General features: G+C 43.3%; 2 protein-coding genes across 6 annotated transcripts in view; both read right to left on the bottom strand.

Moving 5' to 3' along the window:
* Nucleotide 1: 1 nt before the first annotated feature.
* Nucleotides 2–9,222, bottom strand: PLPP5 (phospholipid phosphatase 5). 4 transcript variants are annotated; one of them, XM_074940321.1, is made up of 7 exons: nucleotides 9,205–9,222; nucleotides 6,467–6,575; nucleotides 4,322–4,412; nucleotides 3,431–3,494; nucleotides 2,540–2,664; nucleotides 1,979–2,149; nucleotides 2–1,437 (listed from the first exon to the last, which is right to left on the bottom strand). In XM_074940321.1, the coding sequence occupies exons 2-7, from the start codon at nucleotides 6,569–6,571 to the stop codon at nucleotides 1,268–1,270; spliced, it is 726 nt and encodes a 241-aa protein (XP_074796422.1). In that variant the 5' UTR covers nucleotides 6,572–6,575; nucleotides 9,205–9,222; the 3' UTR covers nucleotides 2–1,267. The 4 variants fall into 4 exon arrangements, with proteins under 4 accessions (XP_074796422.1, XP_074796421.1, XP_074796423.1 ...); XM_074940320.1 differs by lacking the exon at nucleotides 9,205–9,222 and adding an exon at nucleotides 8,933–9,001; XM_074940322.1 differs by lacking the exon at nucleotides 9,205–9,222 and adding an exon at nucleotides 8,933–9,001 and having other exon boundaries at nucleotides 2–1,209.
* Nucleotides 9,223–10,264: 1,042 nt separating this feature from the next.
* Nucleotides 10,265–24,549, bottom strand: part of NSD3 (nuclear receptor binding SET domain protein 3) — a 63,233-nt gene continuing 48,948 nt past the window's right edge. Inside the window, exons 20-24 of one of the 2 annotated variants that reach the window (XM_074940221.1) lie at nucleotides 21,103–21,219; nucleotides 20,278–20,419; nucleotides 19,137–19,243; nucleotides 18,112–18,316; nucleotides 10,265–16,430 (exon numbers count right to left, since the gene is read on the bottom strand). In XM_074940221.1, coding sequence (XP_074796322.1) covers nucleotides 16,189–16,430; nucleotides 18,112–18,316; nucleotides 19,137–19,243; nucleotides 20,278–20,419; nucleotides 21,103–21,219 — 813 coding nt within the window. In that variant the 3' untranslated portion in view covers nucleotides 10,265–16,188. Of the gene's footprint in view, nucleotides 16,431–18,111; nucleotides 18,317–19,136; nucleotides 19,244–20,277; nucleotides 20,420–21,102; nucleotides 21,220–22,135; nucleotides 23,776–24,549 lie in introns of those variants that run through there. The other variant, XM_074940222.1, reaches the window with a different exon arrangement.

Below are 24,549 nucleotides of genomic sequence, written 5' to 3'. Positions count from 1 at the left end.
GCTTTTTATTTGACATTAAAAAACCCAGTAAGGCTGAGCTTGTGAGTTCTCTGAACTCTTTTAGGTTTGATTAACAGGATGTACTTTTACATGCCTTAGCTTGGCACAGTCAACAGTTCCAGTACTTACTGTTTTTCTCACCACAGGTGTACAGTACGTTTGAAATTAACACAAGAATGCAAATCATACAGTTAGTCCACAGGGAAACATCCTACAAGGGAAGATGCTGCATCCTTTCACCTTTAAGGGTTGCAGATGGAACAACGTATCCTCCCTACAATACAGTGAGCCCCTGGACAGTGCTGTACAGAGATGCCATCTCACCGCCCTGCTGCTTCTAGGTTGGAATCAAATATAAAACCCCACAGCATCTCTTTCCCCCCAGGTTAGTTGTAATTCTTAGCAGTGGGACCATAAGTGACTGCCCCTTAGGGTATTAGGCAGTTGTGCCCATCAGATGGCTCTACAGTGCTGACCTTGGCCTTTGCTTGGGAGGATGTGGGAACACAGGACGTGATGAGGTCCAGCTATCCTCTGTGACTTGGGGCAGGATTCCGGAAGCAAATGTATTTACAAATGGGCTGGAGAGCTCTGTGCAGAGTCCAACAATATGGCATGGAGAAATTCCAAAGCCAGCCAGGGTGCCATGCCAGGAAATCAGCCCAGCATCTGCTTGGTTGGACCCGCTGTAGAACACAGCTTCTTTAACAAAACTGTACCTAGTGTGCCCAGGCTGCAGGGGGGGGGGCCCAAGCAGGTGGTATTTCTAAATGCACACAGTAAATGCTGTGTACCCACAACACAGCACTGACGGTCTCTTATGATGTGCATGCTGTCCTTTCATAAAATGACCTCCTCCAGCGGAGAGGGCTGACTTCTCCATTCATTACTACATGGCCCTGTGCAACTTCAGGATTTCCACCAAGCCTCCTCTCAGACAGCCAGTTCTTGCTTTAGATGTTGTCCTAGCCAGACTGCTCCCCTCCCTCCTGCAAGCTGGAGTACAGTCACTTACACAGCTTCCTCCAGGGCTGGCCTGAAAGAGGGGAGTGTCTCTCAAACAAGAACAACATGAGCGCAGGCCTGCTGAGCAGGACCACTTACGCATTTGCAGGGGAGCAATTCTTATTCAGCTATCAGCTGTGTCGTCCTTCGGGGTAGGCAGTGAGTGATGCTCCCAAAGCCTGTACCCCTTCCCCACCCTGTGGGCTGAAGAGTGGAAGGAATGGTTACCCAGGGGCCGGTGCCAGCAAAGTGGATCCTAGCGTTATATTTCCAGGCAGAAGCTGGAGCTGGCCAGCTTTTGCTCCTGTGCTGGAGACAGCCGGGCTCTACGCTGCAATGGTTTGTGGCACTCCGCGTCCGTCAGGGAAGGGAAATGCTGCCTGTAGCACAGGTATGCAAACGTGAAGCCAATCACTGAGCCAGCCAGCACATCTGGGGGGGAACAAGAGGGTGATTCACACCCAGCACCATCTCACTGAACCCCCAGGAGCTGTGCTCCGATACCATGACACTAGGCAACGTGGGGCCGTGGCAAACCACCGCTGTCCAGAGCTCCAAGGGGGACCATGCAATGACTGTGACAGCAAAGGTCTCTTCCAGGCAGCGATCCCCCAATACACTTTCCCGTTCATAAGTACCCATCCCATGGCACAGCTACAGGCCCGACACACAGCGGGACTGAAAGCCCCAGTGAGGACGATGCCTGCCCTGCTCACGGTGCTCCAGTTAGAGCTGCCACTTAATCTTCAGCTCTAGCACTGAGCAGAACACACATTTCCCAGAGAGATCACGACCCCGGAAAGGACTTTTTCCTTCACCAACATTCCCTCATCCCACTTAGAGCCCTGAACATCAGTGCCCCATGCTATCTATCCAGGGTCTTCTGTGGTGCCCATCACCATGGTCACTGAACACTGTTCCCACAGGACAATGCACCGCCCCTGCTATCCTCTCCCCGGGCCGGCATGCTCACCTTGCCAGTGGTGCTTGTAATCACAGGTGCGGGACAGAGCGATGAGGAGCGCGCAGAGCAGTGGTGATAAGAAAGCACAGAGCCGCCAGGATTTTCCACGCCCGCCAGGGGCGAAGCAGTGCAGTTTTCCTGCCAGGTACAAGGCAGAGAAGGCAAGACCAGCAAAGGCAACTGGACAAAAGGGGGAAATTCACATCACTGAGGAACCCATGCTCAGAGAGCCCAGCTCAGGGGCCATCCATTACCAGGAATGATTTAAGAGTATAAAGGACCCCTCTGAGCTTGTCCTGAAAGGACACTAGGCAAAAAGCAGGGCCAGGGAGCCTGAGCTGGGGAGGTAGTACTGAAACCTGGCACTCGAGTGTGAGTGAGTCTGCAAACAGCAGTGAGCCTTGTGCACCACCGTTTTACAGAGGGAAAAGTGAGGCCTGGCAAGAAGTCAATGAACATGCCCCAGGCCATGTGGCAAGGCAGTGGCAAAGTTGATCCCGCCTCTCAGGCACCTGCTCACCCTTGTTTGGTTCTCCCATGCTGCACTACAAAGAGGAAACAAACGCTTACAAGAGGAATGCCCACTCGGGAAGCTCTTGCGTCCCTCAGTCACCACGTCCACATCACCGGTGCACACCAGCTTGGAGTTTGCCCGTCCATCCGGAAAGCAGCGGTAGAAGAAATCCGGCCGTGGCCTAATGGGCAGAGAAGCAAAGCACAGCATGTGACCCTGCACCATGCAGAGGAGGAGACACTTAGCAGCTGGCATGGTTTGAATGGAGGCTCCACTGCTCAGGCTAAAGCACCAGAGGGCATCCTTGCCCGCCTGCTCTGGAACCCCCCCAGCACAGCCCTCGAGGAGCCTTCAAAACACCCACGCTGTCCACACAGCACCCAAACCCACGGGTCCATTCCAGGAACCACACAGGGTTCTGAAAAGGGTCCTGGGGAAGGAAGGGCCATGGGGTAGAGAGTCCTTCACCTCCAAGTGGCTGGCAGCTCTGGAAGTGAGAGAGCCTGACTAGAACAGAGAGTCGTTGCCCCCCAAAAGCTGCTCAGCAGCCTGGGTTGGGGTGGGGGGTCCCAGGCCCAGGCCCTGTGGCTGACCAGTAGCCACACCTCAACTGGCAGAGGAGCAAATGTGCTACAATGACTCAATGCCCCTCAGAGCCTGGTAGGGGCCCTCCAAGAATAGCCTAGTGCAGTGGTGAGAGCAGGCAGGGAAAGCTCACCTTGCCACTGCTGCTCTGTGGGGAGACAAAGGGTCATTCCCCAGGGCCATCAGGCCTGTCCCAACACTAAATTCACTGAGGGTGGGTGTTTAAAACAGCCCCTGCTCTGTGGTTAAGAGTGCCCCCAGCCTGTCCCCGCACTTCCCCCCAAAAGGGTCTGGGAAAATTCAGGCAGTGCACTGCTGACTGCCTGGGTCTGTGGGCACTGGCGATTAATGGACCTTCTTACCTCCCCACGACTAGTTTCACAGCATTTGTGAAGACCCCGTTCAGGGCAAGAGCAAGGCTGGCAGCTGGAAGAGAGTGAAGAGCCGGCTCAGCACCAAACGCATGTTAATATTTAACCAGCCCACACCCGCAGCAGGGGTTGGAGAAACTTTGCAAGTGGAGTTGGTAGAGGCTACTGATTAGGGGAACTCCATCAGAGGGATGCTTCAGCTGGTCCTGGTGCTGCATTGGTCTGCGAGTCTGAGTTGACTTGAGAGGCGGCACATAGGCAGTGGGGAAGACCGTGCCTTGCCCAGCAACACTGAGCATGCAGGTGTTTGCCTTAGGGAAGGGCTGAACTCTGGGTCAGACAAGAGTGGACAATGGTCTGGGAAGGGCTAAGCACACATGTTCCAGCCCACAGAGGATTTTTTTTTAAGAAAAATGGGTGAAATCCTGGTTCCACAGAAGCCACTGTTTTGCCACTGACTTCAGTGGAGCCAGGATGTTGCCCTGTAAGTGAAAGGCACATAGTGGGAGACAGTCCAGCGAACAGACCCCAAGCAGGAGGCAGTTCCCAGTTCCCTAATGCACCCTGGCCAACATGCTGTGTGAGACCAGCAATGGATTCAAGAGACCCCTCCTCCCCTCAGGCCCATTCTCCATCACACGGAGGTTCCTGAGCCGTAACAAGGAGATGCCCCCACCCTAGGCTGTGACATTAGCCACAGCTCTAAACCATTGTGTGAGTACAATGATGCTCTCTGTGTCCCACGTGCTGGGGACTGATCCACCCTGATTTACCCACTGGGTGTTACTGCTGCCAGGAGGAAGAGCTTGTTTGCCCCAGGGATGCCCTCAGTTCAGCGCAATGTCGTTGGTGCGACTGTCAGGATTGCTGGGGGGAGCTCACCCAAAAAGGCCTCCTGCGTGTCTCTGCGGTCGACTTTCATGAGGAATTTTGCCAGGAGGATGAACGTCAGGGGAAACAGAAACGAAATTAACTGCAACGACACAAGACAACACAGTCACAACATTGCACGTTTGTTCCGCGGCTTCCCAACCAAAAATCAATGCATGAGCTATTAAAGGAGGCTAAAAACCTTCACCCCTAAACCAAATAGTGCTCCCCCCCTTCACTCTTTACAAAGCGAAAGCTGATCCCAGCTATTAGCATCGGTAGCAAATACTGAATAAGCGTAGGTACCAGTAGCACGGCTTCCTCTCTGCTGTCTGCCATCCCCAGCTCTCACTAATGCCCTAACCTGCAGGGTGCAAAGGCCATCAGTAGGGAGCTCTCCAGATACAAGGACAGCAAAGATAAAGAAGAACAGCAGCCAAAAATTCTGCCTGTTAAAAAGCTCCAGTCTGTGTAATATCCTTGCCCTGCTGCTGCTGCTTCTGTTTAGGGGAGCTCTTCAGGGGGTTATGTTCATATACCTCTATAAAATGCCAAGCACATTGTAGGAGCCGTATAAATAATCACACTGCAGCCTCGGCCTGCTTTCCTACATCACTTCCACTGTGGCGCTCCCTCGCTGCTGTTCATTCAGACGTTGCTTCCTGAGAACACTACGGCCCCTGAGCATGTTTCACTTTCTAGGTGCTTTGCAAATATTAACTAATTAATCCATCAGCTGTAGCATCGAAATTGTTTGCTAGGGAGAAAAACAAGAGCAGCTGTCAGGAGACAGCAGTTGTTATTGCTGATATCTCAGGGACAACGGACTCTTGGGGATTGTGTCACAATACCCAGTGCTCCACGGAACACTCTTGTCGTCAGACAAGCCCAAATGTCATTTGCTGTCACTTTGGGAGTTTAACATGGGACTTGACCTAAAGGTCAACTCACCAAATCCAAATGCCATGCAAGAGTTTTCTCCTTTAGCATTTCCTACATGCTGTACCTGCCTCTTCAACAAAAAGGAACCGTAGTTCTTTGCCCCCAAAGCCACTGACCAATCCAAGAACTGCAGCATCTCGCCAGGAATGCCACTTCCCCAAATCAAGGGACAGAGCCCATCAACAAAACACTGTCTACCTGAAAGCTGGTTAGTTTACTGTTAACACTTTTTTTTAATCTCCCGTCCTACCCCTGAACTGGAGTTCAGTTTTTGTGGTTTTATAATCACATTTTCCTATTTTAAATGCTTTTTCTCCCCCGTTGCTATGTGAAACCCCACACAAACAGCAGGGGAAGTTGTGTCCGGGCAGCACAGTACATGCAGTCGGCTTCACTATAGGAACTGATACAGAATTAAAATGCTCTCTTCCAGTTATAATGATCTTAAGTGCTACCTGCAGCTATAGTAGGTAAACAGTCTTCAGAGAGAAGCCTGTTTTTTTCTGAGGGTGTCCCTATAACCCTCTGTCACATTTCCATTCTTCTTGAGCTTCATTCAGGTTCTCAGTCATCACAGCACTTAAGCATGTGCTAAACTCTAATCACAAGCTAAAGTGCTTTGTTGGATCAGCAGTTCACTGACACCCAGTAACCACTCATCCAATCGATCATCACTTCTCCCTCTCTTCCCATCTCATCTTTCCCCTGCCTCCTCTTTCTCTAGGGATCTACATTCCCTCTTCTTTGGCTTGGTTGTATAGTTATATCTCCTACCTCACGTCCAATACAAACTTTTAAATCACCAAAAATTTGGTCCAAAGGGTGAGGTTTTGTTAAAAACAATTGCTTATAAAACTTCGCCCAACAGAAACAATTTCACAGTTGATTTTAAACAGTATTCCCTGGCAGTGTGTGAAATGCGAAGCTCTGCAGCACTGAGAACCTGACAGTAAAACTGACTGTAAACAAACATGAAACGGATTTTCAGTGTCCAAGCTGAAATGCAGAAAGTAATCTCAGAGCACCAGTAAAGAGAGGTCCATCAGATTTTAAACATTCTTTCATTTCTAATAATCTAAAATATCATTAGTAATGTAAATTAAGAAGAGTGTTTGTTTCCATGATTTTTTAGCTGATAGCTATTATTTTAAAGGAAAACTATGATTTAAAGAAAAAACCTAAGACGAGAGTGTAGTGAACTGGGTGAATACTTACAAACATGAGCTTGGTGGGTACATGGTCCGCTTCTATGTATGGGTTTTTATAAAGCCACATCTCTTCAGGCTGTATGACACGTTCAAACGGAGGCAGAAGTTCCATGATCCTAGAGAAAAAACAACACTTTGGAAAGGTGCATGCTAGTGCCGGGATTTGGGGAGTTCTAAGGAGGTGGTCAGCTGAGTGACTCCTACTTACTCTCTCACACAATACAAGAACAAGGAGACACTTAATGAAATTAAAAGGCAACAATGGTTGAAACTGATGAAACACTTTGCAAGCACCTATTGCCACAAGGCATTGTTAGAAACACTCAAATCACCCAGCCAGCACAGTGATTCTGTTTCATTACCAGAGGATCCAAGAGGTCAGTCGAATTTAAAAAGGCACTAGCTATTTACATGACTAATATGAATTCCATTCTCATATATACTAGCTATGATAAAAATATATGAGATAAAACCATATGCTTCAGGGCACACACCAACCACTGACTGCTTGGGGCTAGGAGAAAACTTTCCCAATTAGCAGGTTATTGGATGATTGACCATGAAGCATCAATTACAGGATACAGTCAGAGGCTAGGTACTGAAATAGATGGGTCATAGGATTGGACATATCTGAGAATACCAATCTTCCTAACTGCCTAATGAGTAGGCAGGTTGCATCTTGGGCTTGTCTACATGAGAAAACTACACTGGTTTAAGGTGTAAATTTAAACCAATATAGTTAAACCACTGCAAAAAGCTATGAGGACACAGATTCTGATTTAAGAGTGGCTTATCTCACAGGAATTGCCAGACTGGATCAGACCCAAGGGCAAGGTCCCTCTAGTCCTGTATCGTATCTGTGACAGTGGCCAGCACTAGATGCCTCAGAGGAAGGTCCAAGAACTCTGCAGTAGGTAAATGTGGGATAATCCATGGTCAGCATTAGGGCTCCTTCTGATCTCTCATAGTTAGAGATTGGCTTAAACCCTGAAGCACAAGGTTTAATATCCCTGTTTAACATTAGTTACTACTCTGGATATTCTTTTTATCCATATAACGATCCAGTCCCTTTTTGACTCTTGCAAAGTTTTAGTCTCAGTGACATCCTGTGGCAATGAGTCCCACAGCTCAATTATCATTTCAGTCCATTTATCAGGTATAGATGTAAGGCATACTGGTCTGTAATTGCCAGGATCCAGAGCCATTCTTAAATATAGCCACAACATCTGTTACCTTCCAATCTCTACTTTACTCAACAGGTTTAAACTGAAGTGTCATGTACCAGTTTAACTATATCAATTTACAAACCAATTTAAGTTAAACAGGCAGCTTTCCTATATAGTCAAGGCCTCTCTCTCAATGGAGGGAACCTCCTCTGTTTTGAAAGTGACCCGAAAGAGGAAACATCAAGCCAAGTCAGCCACATACCCCTGTGCTGAATCCCTGCAGGCTGGCTACACTGGGGAGAAAATGAGGCATTCCACACCAGGACAGGTTTAACCTAATCTCCAAAAATTAAAAGCAGGTTCTCTGTAGCTGCCATCCAGCCTGTCCCCTGGTTCTGGGGTGTCACAGATACCAACCACAAGGGCTCTGGAGCCTCCCATCATTAAGTCACAGTGCAGCCCAGGCTACCGGTAACAGTTACCGCTTGGCAGCGGGTGGCCCACGTGCCATGAGCGGGTTGGCTCTCAGTCCAGTGTCCAGCTGGCACAGAAGGATCACATCAACAGCACCCAAGAGGGTGGGGGCTGTCCTGGGGGGGGATCCCCGTGTGTGCTAAAGTGGGGGGTTCCCCTGCCCTGGCCCTGCCCCCAACAGTGGGTGTTTCCCAGGGGGATCCCCATCTGTGCTATTGGGGGGGGGCCTGCCCCAGGGATCCCCATGTGCGCTAAGGTGGGGGGGCAGGGCCAGGGCAGGGGAACCCCAACAGGGGGTGTTTCCCAGGGGGATCCCCATCTGTGCTATTGGGGGGGGGCCTGCCCCGGGGATCCCCATGTGCGCTAAGGTGGGGGGGCAGGGCCAGGGCAGGGGAACCCCAACAGGGGGTGTTTCCCAGGGGGATCCCCATCTGTGCTATTGGGGGGGGGCCTGCCCCGGGGATCCCCATGTGCGCTAAGGTGGGGGGGCAGGGCCAGGGCAGGGGAACCCCAACAGGGGGTGTTTCCCAGGGGGATCCCCATCTGTGCTATTGGGGGGGGCTGCCCCGGGGGATCTCATGTGCGGTAAGGTGGGGGGTTCCCCCGCTCTGTCCCTGATGGGGGGGGTGTTTCCCAGGTGGATCCCCATCTGTGCTATGGGGGGGGCCTGCCCCGGAGATCCCCCTGTGCGCGAAGATGGGGGGTTCCCCAACCCTAGCCCTGCCCCTAACGGGGGGGGGGTTTCCGAGGGGATCCCCATCTGCGCTCTATGGGGGGGTTCCCGGGGGGACCCCCCGCCCGCGCCACGTGTCTCCCGGCCGGGCCCCACTCACAGGAAGGCCCCGAAGAGCAGGCCCCGCGCGCCCACTTCGGCCCCCAGCCGCGGCGCCTCCATGCTCCGGGCGGGCGGCGCGGCGCGGCCGCTCCCTGCAGCCGGGCCCGGCGGCTCCTCCCCGGCCGGGCCCGCCGACGTGGCTGCAGCCCGCGCCCGCCCCCTGCCGAGCCCCGCCGGCGGCTGCTGCTGCGGCCCCGCCCGGCCCCGTAAAGGGAAAACCCGCCCCGGCCACACGGTACACAAACCCCATCACAGAGCAACACAACCCACAAGCCTCCAGACACCCCACTAAGCCGCACAAAGCCAGCCCCTCCGGGAGCCACACCCACCGCACAACACACGCCCTGGTGCAATGCAGGTAATTCCCGTGCCTTTCCACTGGGGAGCCAAGAGGCTAGACCTGAACTGTGAACACAGCGTGGCCATTCTACCCCTCGGAGCTTTTACTCCTGCTGGTGCGCTAGAGCTTTAGAATGTCTTTAAAAATAAAGTCACAGGGGGAAGAATTCATGTTTTACTTTTTAAAAAGGTGGGAGAAGAGGGAATTCACCAAATAATCCCTTTTACAAATGAAGCAATATTTAAAGATACACCCAAGGGGAATTGGCAAGGATCACAGAGCAAGCAGTAAACCAAGGGCTTAAAAATAAAAGATTTAATAAGGAAGCAAATTCTGAACTTCAGCCTCTGGGCTGTATGTTACCTTTTTGTGCAGAAACCTCTGAGATTAAGCTGCCTCCTCTTAGGTGTCTGTAAAATGTCCAGTACACTTTGGGTGCTATATAAATAAGACCAACAGGAAACATTTAAGCCACTTGGCAGAGCATCCATATATCCGTTAAAAATTTGCAATTGTCAAGATTACCAAAGAACACCCCTTTCCTACTGAAGCAGTCCCTCCTTTAGACATATAGAAAAGCACCAGCTACAAATAATGAACAACACTAGAATTCAGGGTGGTACTGCATTAATGTCTTTGGTCTACCTCTACTTCAAGAATCCCATATGAAGCACAGTTACTAGTATAAATGTCAACTGACAATATTTTATAAAAGGACAATCAATATGTAAGATCACAAAGCAGTTGCACATACATTTAGAAAAGCACAAACATTAAATATACACTAAAGATCTAAGACATAGACGCTAGATTAATGCTCCAGTTCAGCTAGGATGACAGCACCAGAGAACCAGTATGAAAGAATCAGGCCTTGACTTATTTTTCAAAGCAACTGACTCTGTTGACTCTAGAGGCTTTGAAATATAAATATACGAGCTGTTCCTTCTGGTTGTACAAAGTTCCTTTTGGTGTGCTTTGTAAAACAGAACTGCAGAATGCTTTCCACAGATTCCAGGCCTTCGCTCTGTGATCATCCATGTTAAAGAGGCTTTATTATAAATACATAGGGGCTCTTTCTAGAGAGCTTTTCTAAAAGACCACATTTGTAACTTTTTTATTCTCAGTTGAATTCACACACTGGTGTCAATAAATATTTTACATTTTATCTGTTTATTGGTCACTTTGTTTGCGGTGTGTTTTTGTTGCTGTCCATAGAGACTGTTTATGTTCTCTGTCCATAGACTGAAAGTTACAATATGAAAAAATTCACATTCTTAATTGGAACATTCAGAACAATTTATTGAAGTCAACCTCAAGCAAAATTTTAAATCAGTGGAATGTCATTAAAAACCTTTCCAAATTAATCCTCACAGAAGCAAAAACACATCTGAATTCCAAAGTATTTGTAAAATAAAAAAGGCAACATCTCAGTAAATATAATGTACAAAAATTATATGATCCTACCATCACAACATTCAGTAAGAAGCTAAAATATTACAGGCAATTCTAAATACACTATAACTAGCTGACAATAAGCTATCTATATACAGGTTAACCAAGCTTTACAGGTTTCACACTATGCAAGAGAACATAGGCCAAACAACAACCCCCCATCCCAATATTGTATATCTCAAAGTCTATGCGGCAACATCAAGTCATAATACAGTAATGCCCCAGTGGAACATCCCCAGGGAAAATTAACACTACTTTGTTAGTGTCAAGAGCTTCTAGCCAAGTTCTAGAAACTCCTAAGATATTGACTTTAGTGAATATTGATGCTTTGCTATTAAAGACTCAAGTGATTTAGTTAAAATAACATTTCACAGAATCTACAAAGTTTGTTACAGATAAACAAAGTCTACAGAAATAACGACTCTACAAAGGTCATTGTTACAGATAAAGATTACATGGAAATGAAAACAGAATCTGTAGGTATCTGTGTTTGTTGTGCAATATCACTTGTGTAGATACAAATGAGTTAAATTTTAATAGCAACCCCAAATATGCACATACCCTTATACAAAAAAGACAATCTTATTACTAGCCAGTTGTAATAGTTATTTATCGTCTTGGTTTTCAGTGGCAACATGATTAGTTTCCTTATAAATTAAAAAAAATATGACACTAGAAATGAGATATGGATCAATATTAATGAACAGGAAGCAAATGTATTTCATCCAGTCTGTTTGTAAATCAAAAGTGAACAAGAATTCCTTAAAACGTCCAGTGCTACACTATGGGACAAATGTTTGGGAGAGGATCAAACATATAGCCACAGTTGCTTTTCAAGCTAGGAGAGACACCATTAAAAATGGCAGCTGTCTCACTCTTGTGCACAAATACAATCAGTACCACATGACAAACAGTGAATGCATGGCTTTGGCAAATTCATATCTATTTTCCCTTTTTGTTTTTATATTGTCCTATACGAAGTACAGACAGTTTCAGTTTTATAATCCTCCCACCCTCACTAAGGTAAAAGTACCTGAGTTTGCCACTCAGGAGTAGAATATAATAGGAAACAAGCATTTTTCTTCTTTTTCTGAATGACATCTTGAATACATCCAGAATTTCAGGAGTGTATCGTAAGTGCAAATGTCTTTTGCTATACAAAAATAAGTGGCAGGGGTTGAGGGAGTGGATACAATATTATTATAAAGCAAAGGACATCAAAAAGTCAAAAAGCTGCTGGTGTCTCATGCACTAATACACTTCTCATTAAGAGCACACACAAGTCTGAGACATCTGCTTTGAAAAACTCTCTCCATTTTGCCTTGAATACACTGGGAGTGGAAAATCATTTTTAACTCAAGTTAAAAGGGGAGGTAAAGAGACTTTTAATGTTGTATATAAAAAATGTTATCTATGTATAAATAAAATAGCTGTAAAAATAATGAACTGCAGAGCTTCAAGTACATTAAACCCTGAATTCAATGAGGCAGAGGTTTCAATGTTAAAGTGACTACTTCGTACCAGCGGCAGACATTCTCATTCCCCTACCCCACCTCCCTAACCCAACCCAGATAATTTTTTTTTGTTAATTTCAGTATATACATATTTTACGTCTAGAAGTTCACTTTCTATTATGTCTAGTAAATGTGTCTTTCCAATTCCACCTGGAAACTAAGATATAACAAGTTTTTAAGTGGAAAGGCCAAACGAAACATTCTATCCCTTTCACTCCATGTTAGACTCTCTAAGCCTCTGGTGGTAAACGTAGCGAAGATAATTCATCCAGAAAACTTGCCCTTACAATTAGCTGTCCTGATCTGCAAATGCCTTCCACTCTTACGTCCTACTGATGAGATGACAAGCCAATTTTACAGACTATCGGAAAACTGCAGTAATTAATCCTTACACCATTAGGGCATGGTCCACAGAACCTCTGATCTGAACTACGATGCATACTCTATAATAAAAGGGCTCCAGTAAAGTAAACCAGAAACATCTGTGCAGGGCAGCTCAAGTATTGCATTACTGTGTAGCCAGCAGATCATCATCATCTATAGTCAGGAGTTTGCTGAAAGTCTGACCCTATTTTAACATTTAGCAGACAAAAAATATCCAAATGAGAGGGGGAAAAAACAATGTGATTGGCACCTCCTTCACTTAAGAAAGGGCTGCCAGATTATTATATACTGTTAATTAAAGCACTTTATTTTCCAGCCAGGAAGTAACAAACCACCACAGCATTCTCTTCTTTGCAGCAAATTGTAGGACTCTGGACTAAAACTTCCAAACAAACAAAACCACCCCTCTCTAGCATTTTTCCTAGAGTTCAATTTAGAGACACTGAAAGTTTAATTCAACAGCCCAAAATACACAGAAATACTGATAAATCAAAATGTCAATATTTACGGTAACAAATTTATAGCAACAAATTTCTGCTTTACTACAAAAGTTAAGTTATTCTTCCATTCACTTTAAATAATGTTACAAAAACATGGTTAAAATTTGTTTTCAGCATATTCTGTGTTCTGCATACAAAATCATCACCTAAATAAAGAGAATCCCCAGTTATCACCAATTTATTTCAACCCGATATTCTCTTATTTCACTAAAAAGCTTCCTGATGCTTTGGAAATTCTCCCTCTGTCCAGCAGGTAGAAAACCAATTCAAGTTTTATACTCATAATTATACACATTTAAAAGCTATCCTTGTCCTCACACCACCCATGTCTCAGCCCAGCTGTTGGCTGCTTTCAGTTACAGTTTTCTTATGTAAAGGATTAAACAAGAGAGGACAACCAGCAAGAACTTTGAAACTAAAGATATAAAGTGACATGGAGTGACAACTGACTCCATGACCCTCACAGCATTATATGATTTGCTAAACTCCATGACTCTCACAGCATTATATGATTTGCTAAACTTTCAGAGTACCTTAGTTATGCCCAATATGCTGATATGTCAGAATATATTTTGATCATTTCACATGGCAATTAATATTTTGCAACAGCTGTCAGCTCATTGACATCTCAAATGGTTATGGCATTTTGACATTGCCATTCCTCCCCAATCAATGACAAGACAGTGTTGACATACTACAGAAGAAAGCACATGGGAACACTTCATCATACAGTATTTGCAAAGTTCAGCACTTTCTGGCTTACTATATCCAAAAATCATCTGAACAACAGAAAACCTAACATTCTATTATACAATGTAAACAGACCAGGTCTTAGGGACACTACCAAGGAAAGAGCTGTGTTTGGAATTTTAGAAGAGGGTGAAAACCCCCTCCATTAAGAGCTTCTTTTTTTTTTTATCACAAACAAAAAAGCTAAGAAAAATAAAATCCTATTTTGTTTAAATTTTTTCTTTTCTTTTTTTTTTTTTTTTTTTGTAAAAGATACCAAAATATAGCACTGCTTACAAGCAAGATTAGTGTTTTAGACATTCACTTCAGTATTGGCCACAACAGGGCAAGTGATCTGCATTTTCCATCAGCACTCTAAACCATAAACTAACTCAAAGATCACATAAGAGATCTATACTAGGTAACAAAACAAAAAACCCCACACAAACTGAGTTTACTGGAAAGGGATCTGTAAATTGTTCCAAGAGGAATAGCTTCCAGGTCAGTGAAGTGGCATTTCAGGTGCTTCAAAGGCTGTAGTGTATTTTGTTAATTTTGCAATTGCACAAAAAAGAAAAAAAGTACAAATTTGACCCCCACCCTCACTGGATTAGAAATAATTTGAGAATGCAAAAGGAAACCTGGTACAAAGGTGAGCCATATTCCAAAGCCCTATAGTTTTATTTTCCACCCCTTTAATCAATCACTTTCTGGACCTGAGATGCCACCATGTACCTGCAGGACTATGCAGACATTTTCCCAGAGACAATGTTGACTGTTCTTCAGAATTAATAAAAAAAATTCTCTCTCTGCCATGTGCCAGCCATGCCTTGTATTAATTCCTTCCATGTGGGGGTGCTCCAGAACACCCAGTGGCAGAAAGTTAGTGTAAAGTTAGCTGGTAATATCAGTACACCAGCCACTGCCTACAAATTAAAGGATTACAGTTGACTATGCTAACTATACTGGGATATACACAGTACTTTGTAAGACTGAGTGCCTTAGTGTAGGCCCAATATATACCCTGTTAATTCAGGAAGTGCTTTTAAGAACTGATTTTTCACTATTGGATAAAAACCAATGAAGATAAATTCAATTGGGAGATATATCCCTACCCCCGCAAATCTAAACAACCCTGCTCCCCAAAACTCTTTTAAAAACACATAATACACACATGGGGTCGATCCCCTATTCCTTTAACACTCAAGAACTCCCTTTGAAACCAATGGGAGTTTGGGAGGAAGGTACCAAAGGATCAGGCTCCAAGAGAATCATCATGAAACAAGCACAGACTAGACATCTGATAAATACATAGAAAACGGCTCAATCCTGCACCCACTGAAGTCAATGACAAAGCTCGCAATGACTCCAACAAAAGCAGGATCAGGGCTTTCGCTATGATGAATGTAGTGCAATGTCCATAAGCTGTCCATGAATCCTCTCCACCCAAAACTGCCCTCCAAACGAAGCGAGGCAGAAAAGTGACCATTGCACAGTTAAGCTCTTTCTATGCTTCCTTTGTCAGCTAACACCGCTCATTTTAACAATGAGGGACCATAATTCCTTCCCCTCCCCTTTTTTGTTAAAAGTATCTAGTGAAATAAAAAGCACTTCAAGAAAAAAAAAAAAAAAGAAATGTGGATAATACTCCTAATTTCCTATGTGAAAATCTTTACAACATTATTCATAATAAGTTAAGCATGATGAGATGAAATCCATCTTCTCAAAAGACCTTTAAAGATGAATGCAGCTGGAATGAAGGCATTTCACTGTCCACTGCTCTGAAACCCACAGCACTCCTCCTGGTGTTACGTGAAAGCTGTTTGTAGATTGCAGAGGGTTGGTACTCTCCCTTTTTTAATAACTAGACATACACTGATTGGTTTTGCTACTCAATTATTTTTTTTAGACACGCTGACTGATCAGGACCAGAATCCTCAACATCCTTTAAAATTAAATAAATAAATATGTTATGTTTTTCTTTCTACACTCAAAGAACATATTTTAACACAATATTCTTTTCAACGTCAAAAGTTTGCTTTTTTTGATTTTTTTTCTCCCCTTAAGAAAGCCAAGACATTTCTGTTTTCCAGCAGTAAGAGCTGCTGAAGCACATTCAAGGGTAAGGTAAGAAAAGGACAAGAACAGAAACACCCCTCCACCCCCCCCACCCCAAAAAAAACGGACACCACTGACTGCTTCTGCTTGCCAAGATTAGATGGTCCCTTTCCCAGTTCCAACAAGGCAGCGCTGATGATGAAGACTGAATGTGTCATAGCAGTCTCTTCAAGTTCATCATCTATTTGCCATTTGTTGTTTGTTTTTTTGAATAACTTTATTCCTTTGCTTCTTCTCCAGGGTTCTGTGGTTGCAATTTGCATTTTATCTTGCTCCAATACTCTGGTGCCACAGGAGATTTGGGGTTATGTTCAGAGCAGCAGAGACGGCCATCCAATGCTGATGCCACTAAGGCTCCCTTCTCATGATCTTTACAGAACGAACGAGGGCAAAACTCGCAGAATGAAATTGCAGGATTGCTACAGATGTCACACTGGTGCCATGGACATTCCCACTTTCCTGAAGATGGAAGAAGAGAGGGAGAGAAAGGAAAGAGACAGGAAGTTGAAGTTAGTCTTTATCTGGGATAGATATTGGAATTGATCTTTATCATTCCATGTAGTACAGAGTCATTCAACTCTATGCATAAAAGATACTTCCCAAAAGCCAGCTTTTATTGAAGTTTTGTAGTCCAATCTGTCATTCACAAGGATTGGACTAGAAGCAGTTGTTATTGACAAATTTATATTTTTGAGCTTCGGGTTGACTGTAAGCAAACATTACTGCACTGTAGAGCCAAATGTAACCAGATTCACCTTTCTTGGCACCAGAACACATTGTGTAGTTGCAAGATAGAGAGTTGGCGTCTATGCACGTCTGACTTGTGAAATTCACTGTTTTCTGGGTCTGAACATAGTAATTATTTGGATACACTGAAATGGGTATCCTAAATCAATCTTTATAACAGAATCACACTGCACTATATTGTGAAAAACAAAGAATGGCTGAGTTATGAGTCATAAATGAGAAGGTGGCTCAGGCAAGAATGGGATAGGGCAATGCCATATTTAAGCACAACAGAGACCACCACAAAAACTTGCAGGCATGCATTAGCATAACCACATGCCAAACTGTCAGGTTGTAAAATTAGACTGAGCATGTCAAAAAGGAAAGTTAACAGCTTCTCCTTTCCCTCACACTGAAATCATGCTATATTCCTTTAAACTGGGTTGCTGTAGAGAAAACAGGAAGCACTCTCCTTCTTCGGGACATAACGCGCTGCATCCACAGCATGCCCAGACTCTTAGTCCAGAGAGTAAGAACAGCACCAAGCCAGAACTCCAGATCTCTAGCATGGTTGTGTCTGCTTCCACCAGGCCAGGTAAAAAACAAAATTTACTTCTTGAAATAGTTCACCAGTGTTTTCTTGCTGATCAAATGTAATAATTTATGTCTGTAGTAAAGAAAATTTGGAAGGAAGCTTTCTGTACTTCCATATATTGCTGTCCTGAAAAGGCACATCTCAGACTGAACTCCATTCATAGCACAAAATCTTCCACTTAATTCAGTCATGAATTAATGTGAGCCTCCAGTTAATTTGATCGAGGCCTCTAGAAACAGAGAGTTTAAAACCAGGATAAAGTGTTTTTGTTTTGTTTTTAACCACAATTTGGTATTGCTAGTTATCGCTGGATAATTTGAGCCTAGGCTACAAAGAGCTACCTTTTTTAATTAATAAGGAAAAAGACAAAAAATAAAAAGAGAGACCCAAAGAAAACCCACGTGATTAGAAGATAAGAGATTTAGAGAGACTGTTACAAATTTAAGCACTAGCATGTGCTGTGCATAGCTTGTGTCATAAGCATTACCACGTGATATGAACTTGGGAGCCGTATGAGATCAAGACTGACTAATTATTCCAATCAAAATAAAATAAGTAAATGTGATCCAAACAGGAGAAAGGCTCTGCAATGAAGTCACAGCTTTATAACTGTTTGCTGTGATCTATGTCTCCACACAGATCTTTCTTTAGAAATATTGCTACCTAAGGAGATTTCTCAATACAGAAGAGCACTGCAAAAGCAAACCTGTCATATTTACAGTAGGTGGACATCTCAGTTCGGATTAAGCTACAACTTTATATGCAGCATGATATCCTTGAAGCAAGCAAAGAATCTGGTGGCCATGGGAAAGCACTTACCAAACGGTGGCTGAGTCAGGTTAAGGCATAGGAGGTGGTATGCTTTGGGGCAGTCCTTTTTGTCACACATGACTAGTTCTCCTCCATCTCCACACTGGAAACAGTTGTCCTCATGCATCTGCTTCTGCTCTGTTTTTATTTTTCGTTTCTTCTGCTTTAGCTTGGCATTCTTTGCCTTCTCTTCATTCGCTGTTGCAAACGCCGTCTGGCAATCAAAAGCAAAAAAAAGTCACTGCATTAACAATTTTAGTCAATAAGTAAGAGTCACTTTAAAAAGCCATATGCCCCCAAAAGTCAACTGTGGGTTATTATTTCTGCAAAGCATGCTCAGCGAAGTTTAGTGTATCCAGTGACTCCCATCTCCATCTCCCCTGCCGCACACAGGTTTGAAACAAGTTAGAATGTTGCCAGATTACTATTAGTGATCAGATTACATACTGTAATATGATGGTAATATCCAAAAGGCGCACGGATGATTGGTCCCTATTGCAGTAGGATTTGTATTCACACAGAGAGACATTCCATTCCTCAGAGAGCTTATGCATAATAGCTTTGTGAGCAGAGACTTCAGTCACTTCTCTGCCCCTACAGAGATAATACTTCATAAGAAGCTGACTAAGGTCAGCACTCTGGGCTGGGACCAGAACGAAGCACAACAGCAAAACAAGTTTCCAGATCCTCAAATGTGCAGGGGAATTTCACAATGCTTTCCATATAGGAACGGCAAAAACAGAAGTAGAACATGTGATAAGATTTATTAAAAAGAAAAAAGAAAAAAAAAAAAAAAGAAGTCAGGCACCCTGAACATGATGGGGCCTGTTCCATGCCACGTCTGGTTGGCTGCTCTCTTCCATCCTAGAGATGGGTACATTTACTGTAGTACAAACTTGTAAAGCCTTTGGGGGAACCTTCAGGGTACTAAACAGATATTGTTTGACATGAAACAGATCTCTATTCACTCTCCTCCCACAAACAAATTTCAATACAAGTGCGCTGAGCTTAATTTTTATTTCTGTACAACTAACCTTTGGCCGTACTCCTAGGAAGCCACTGCAGTTTTCTGCTCCACAATGGCATTCAGTCCTACCATTGCCCAGACAGTCCAAATTATAATTAAATGTCAACTCCATCCCTGAAATTTAAAGAAAAACTATTCACACACATAAGGCATGGGGGAGAAACACACAAGTGGCAATTCAGCTTTAGCATTTTCTCCCTTCATATTACCACCACTATTTTTAAAAGGGCATAGTTACAAGATCACAATATTTATAACTTCATCCAAAATATTGAGATGAAACATACTCATGAAGCAACAGCTAGAGAAGTTGTAAATAGCAAGGCAAAACAAACGATCCAGAATCCATGTTCTGAGGACAACAACTCAGTTTTGTTCTGTTCTAAAAACCAAATGATGATTCAACAACCAATAATTTTGTGGTTGTAGAACTTTAAGTCTTATGAGCCTGCTTACAAACATAGCATTGAAATAATTTCTTTTTAAACACTCTTTTCTAGATAGAATACACTCACATAGAAGCCCCAAATATTTTTTTTCCTATACTGATTGTGTCCATTTTCCCATTTGGATAAACACTAATTACTGTTCTTTAGTTTTTCTGAAAAGGGACAAAGCGTCCTTCCTCTGCTTTGGTTATACAGTGCCAGCATAGCTTTGGACCAGACAGGAGCACTACACACTGTTTTTCTACAGATCATAGAGAAACACTGGCTACTCTATCATTTTAATCTGTTTAAAGTGGTAGATTGGTTACAAAATGTTTAGCATCTGGAGGCTGTTCCAGATCTGATGTTAGGGAAAGGATCTGAAATTGGGGGTCTATGCAGACATGGCAAAAAGAGTTAACATTGAATTTCTCTGTGTTTTCAAGCGTTAGGTGAAGCCCTTGATATTTTTAGTTTGTTTGTGATAAAGCAAGTTTCATCTTTAATATTCTGCATTTCATCTTAAGTTGCTCCTAATGATACTATGCATATGAAGAGCTAGAACTTCTGGATTGTGCATTTTCTTTGTCCCAATGGGTAACAAAGTAATTGTAAACGTCAATGAGACCAATAACTTCAGAAGGTAAAAAGTGGGTGAGCTGGCAACTGATTTCCATTTTAGGAGAGGAGGGCACATGCAGGATGGAGGCTTCTTTATACCTGCAGGAATATCACAGAGAGCGAAGAGGCCAACTCTAACATCCCCGTTCACTGTCCATTTCTGCGTTTCACAGTTCGGATTACAACTGTGGTTCATAAAACGAGAATAATTCCCTTTCGGACCAGCATCTATTATCCGGTCCTTCAATAAAGAGACAAAAACACAGATTTAGGATCAGACAAACAAAAGTCTTCCTTTGACAAGTCAAGTAGCTATGACTGCAGATAATATATTTAGACAGATACTTGATAAATGAGTTATAATGGATATTGGCTTTTCCTGGAAGTAACTTTTACCTAAAGCTCCTCAGCGCTTATGCAGGGAGAAATGAATGGCTTACGGTATTGCTAATGAGCTCTGGATCCTTCCATGTCTGGTTCAACCCCAATCCTGGTCAATAGAGACCTAAATGAGTTACCCTCCAAATACAACTGTTTGGTGACCGATCAGAAATACGGTAGAATTGCAATGCAATTCTATCAGACAGGTGCCCACATTCCACTCCGACTGACAGTCTTGTTGACAGTATCAGCAGACAAACTATGGACTGAACAGACCATGGGAATTAATTTTCCCACACCCCACAGAAGCCCCACTAAGTCAAGGCTGAGGCACAATGGTCCATGAAGTACCCGCTGTATGAAACGAGGACTTCACTCTCTGGGACCTTCCACATGCACGAAATGCCTTACATTTGAGCTAGAAGTGAAAGAAAAAGTAATTCTTGTGTTTTAAACATGGACCCTGATCCTCCGATCCCAGATCTTAAGGCCTAGTCCCGTAAGCAGCAGTATATTTTACACTGTGGAGATATGGTGCTTTACCTTTGTAACAGTTAACATATAAAAATTGGTTATGCTGTTCTCATGGGCACGTTTGATCCGCAATCGGCATTCTTCTTCATCAATTAATTCACCAACATATTCGTTTACAAATTCACCCTGCAAAGTCAACCAAAGAAACCCATGCTTATTGCCTGTGATCTGTATAGTTAAAAAGAGGGAGGAAGCATAGAAAAATGGGATGGGAAGCCCTGAGGGATCAATTTTGTCCATTGCAAGGCCTAAGTAGGGTGGCTCCTTAGGATAATCCAAGTATTGAGAACTGGTTAAAATAAAGTTCTACACAACAGTGACCAGGGCAGAAAAAATACACATGCACTCAAGTTTAGATTAGTTACAGAACTGTCCTTCAAAATGGAAGCATCACACCTAGAATTTTTAATAAAGCAGCAATTAAACAGTTATCCCATTTTGAAGGACACATTTGATTAATGAATTGTATCTTTCTTGGTCGATTGCATATAGCGTGTCCATGGCTCTGCTTGTACTTCTGTCCTTTTTAAAAAAGGATCTGTATGGTCAGGCTATAGAAAATGAGCACACATTTATAACAATATATTCAAACACCCAAGAGAAAACATCCCTTAGGCACTGTGTACTATTAAGTATAAGGCAAAAGCAAAGGCAGAATTAAGACTGCTTCTCCATGCCCTAGTCCTAGTTACAGCAGCACAGCTACAAGATTCTACATTATTTGGAGGTTCACTGGCAGTATTTTAAGTCACATGCTTTCCTTTTTTAAAAAAAATTTCAGGCTAACATACAGATGCCCACAGAATATCAACCTGATAGGACAACACAACCTACTGTACTGCTAAACATTTTCACTGCATAGCATTTCAACAATTCATTTTAATGGGACTTTTAACAGTCAATAACAAACAAGAAAAGTTTGTGATAAAGTTTTAATGTAGAACAGATATTACAAAACTGGCTTAAATAATTAAACCACTAAAAACAAGTTAAAAGTGAGCCTTCAGGCTGACTGTGTTCCCAGCTTTCACATGATGGACTTTGAAATGGCCAGGAAATGATGATACCTTGATACAAGGGAGTTAACACTTAGCACATTGAGGGTCATTTTATTGTAACAGTCTCAACAGTTCTAACGCTTAAACATTTCCAAAAGTAGCTCTTTGAGATGCTCAAATTTAAGTGTCAAACAAGCATCTGAGCGGTTTCAAGGTTTTTTTGTTTTGTTTTTTAAATAAAATAGTACCAACATGTTACAGACTATGTGGTGTCACCAGTCTGACAAAAGACTATGAAAGCTAAGAGCTCTTGTAGCTGGTTGTGGGAATGGCTCCAGAGAAAACAGAATTATGTCCGTCACATTTTGGAGCTTTGAAGGGGAAGCGGCTGTACTGCAGGAGGAGATCATCAGGATAACAGGATAACATTTTCAAAAGCACTTAAGTCATTCCTGGAAATGGGATTTAGACTCCACTGGACACAGACTCCTAAATTACTTGGAGAAATCTGTCATCTCTGAGATGAAATTTTCAAAAGTGCCTCTCTCTCTTTTCCCCACCAAATTCCTTTAAGTTTAGCCTGTGTGTTTTGGAACAGATGATTTAATCAAGTCCCCAAAAGGGGTTTTCTAATGGAGCCACTGACAGAATTTTTAGTAGAGCTCCTACAGGACACAAATACATTGTTTCATACTTAGTATGTGACGAAAATTCATAGAAAATCCACCATAAAAATGCTATGAACATTTACCATGTACTTGGTGCAGAAAGGAACTGAAGAGAGTTAAAATGTATTCTCTGTCAATTTACTATGGTTTCCTCTAGTTACTTGTTAGTAAGTTATTTAAGTTCCCATGAGTAGAACTGTCCCAAGTTCAATCAAAGATTTACAGTTTCAGCTGAAGCAGTGGTTACCAACTCACATTTGAAACTGGTTTGTTCAAAACACCTCTGATATTGCCACAGGCAAGTGAATACATGACACATCCATTTAGGCCCCACACAACAACATTTCTCTATGCCAAATTTCTATGTACAGTAAACTAAGTTACTAAACAAAAACAAGGTAGATACTCTAATCAGAACTGACAAAAGCAAAGAATTCACAGTTAAAAGTTGCTACTATGCCTTTGCCCAAGTCCATTTCCCTGGGTACTGCAGGGTCATTTCAGACTAGTAGATAATCCTCTACTATCTACGTGTAATATTTAAACAGCATATAACTTAAGGACAATTCAGAATCTTTTTGCTTTTGTCTAACTGTTGAGATTACATTTTGGAGCTAAACACATCATCATCCAACAGCGCACAAATCACGTCCAGCTACAATCCAAAACGTCACATCAGAATCCCCAGTCTGGACAGCAGATAGCTTCATTTAACAGAGAATCGCAGTGAAGACCTTACATCGAGTTTAAGTCCACCAGAACTATGGAATGTGCCTTCGCCATGAGAAGTTCTAGGATACCTTCTTTAGCAAGATGTGTGCAAATTTAAAGTGAAGAAAATATGAAGCCAACTGAAAGCAAAATAGTGCTCTGGAGTGAATTCTGAAGATGCAGGTCAAATGATAAAAACAACAACTTGTCCTGAAGTCTTAATTGTCCATTCCATCTGCAGCCAGAGCTGGATCTTCCACTCTTCAGGTGTGCTCAGCCTCCTCCTTGTTCAGAAACAACGAAGCCTGCATGAGTAAGAGCAAAACATACATCTGTCCACCAAATCCAATCCTCTGCCTGGCAAGTTAAAGCAGCCGTGAAATCCAGGCCCATCATCCTCATGCTTGCCTCGAAGTAGAGCAAGACTGCAATCCAGTGTAAGATTTTGTTTTTCCATATCAACTGTTGCACATCCCACCTGAATCCCAGTGGATAATCCCAGACTGGTGTCCCCAGGAATACAGTGTGCAGCGATACAGTGTAAAGGAAAACCAAAATGATCCATTTCCAGTATCTTTATCACACAGTCAGGAAAGGTACTTTCATTCCCCACCCCACCCATCAGTGCTACCCCACCTGCTACCACTCCTCTAAGGACTCCAATCATTCTAACATTTATGTTAAGTCCTCAGTACTTCCTGAAGCTAATCAGTTCTTGGTGCTTTCAGTTATAACAACTGCACCATGTCCATCAACAGAAATCTCTGTATCTTCATTATTCTTCTCTGCCTTCTTGAACTTTAAACAAGAACTTAAGCGTGTTGTCCAATGTTGCCTGATCACCACAAGCCTTTTATTATTCCCCTCCGAGTTCTTCTGAAATAAATCCAGTCTGTAGAGTTGAGTGTCAAGGAGGCTATGTCAGCTCCCTGGTGACCAGACGTTTGTAAAAGCAATGTTGCATCCCCGCCCACTCCCAATCCAGACAATCTGCTACTGGGAACTGCAGAGTGATCATGTTATCATGTAAGAGTTTAAAAGAAAAGGCAAAAGAAAGTACAGAAAGCTACCTTGACGTA

This window comes from Natator depressus, chromosome 26, assembly GCF_965152275.1.
Source record: "Natator depressus isolate rNatDep1 chromosome 26, rNatDep2.hap1, whole genome shotgun sequence".
NCBI classification, from domain to species: Eukaryota; Metazoa; Chordata; order Testudines; family Cheloniidae; genus Natator; species Natator depressus.
Note: the sequence above shows the minus strand (reverse complement) of the source record. Positions and strands in the feature narration are given on the sequence as shown.

Coding starts and splice junctions, on each gene's coding strand:
- PLPP5 (XM_074940320.1), bottom strand. CDS start 8,994: ATGGAGGCGCCGCGGCTGGGGGCCGAAGTGGGCGCGCGGGGCCTGCTC. Junction 4,413..6,466: donor TACCCACCAAGCTCATGTTT/GTAAGTATTCAC, acceptor GTGTCGTTGCAG/TTAATTTCGTTTCTGTTTCC. Junction 2,665..3,430: donor GTGAAACTAGTCGTGGGGAG/GTAAGAAGGTCC, acceptor TCTGCCCATTAG/GCCACGGCCGGATTTCTTCT.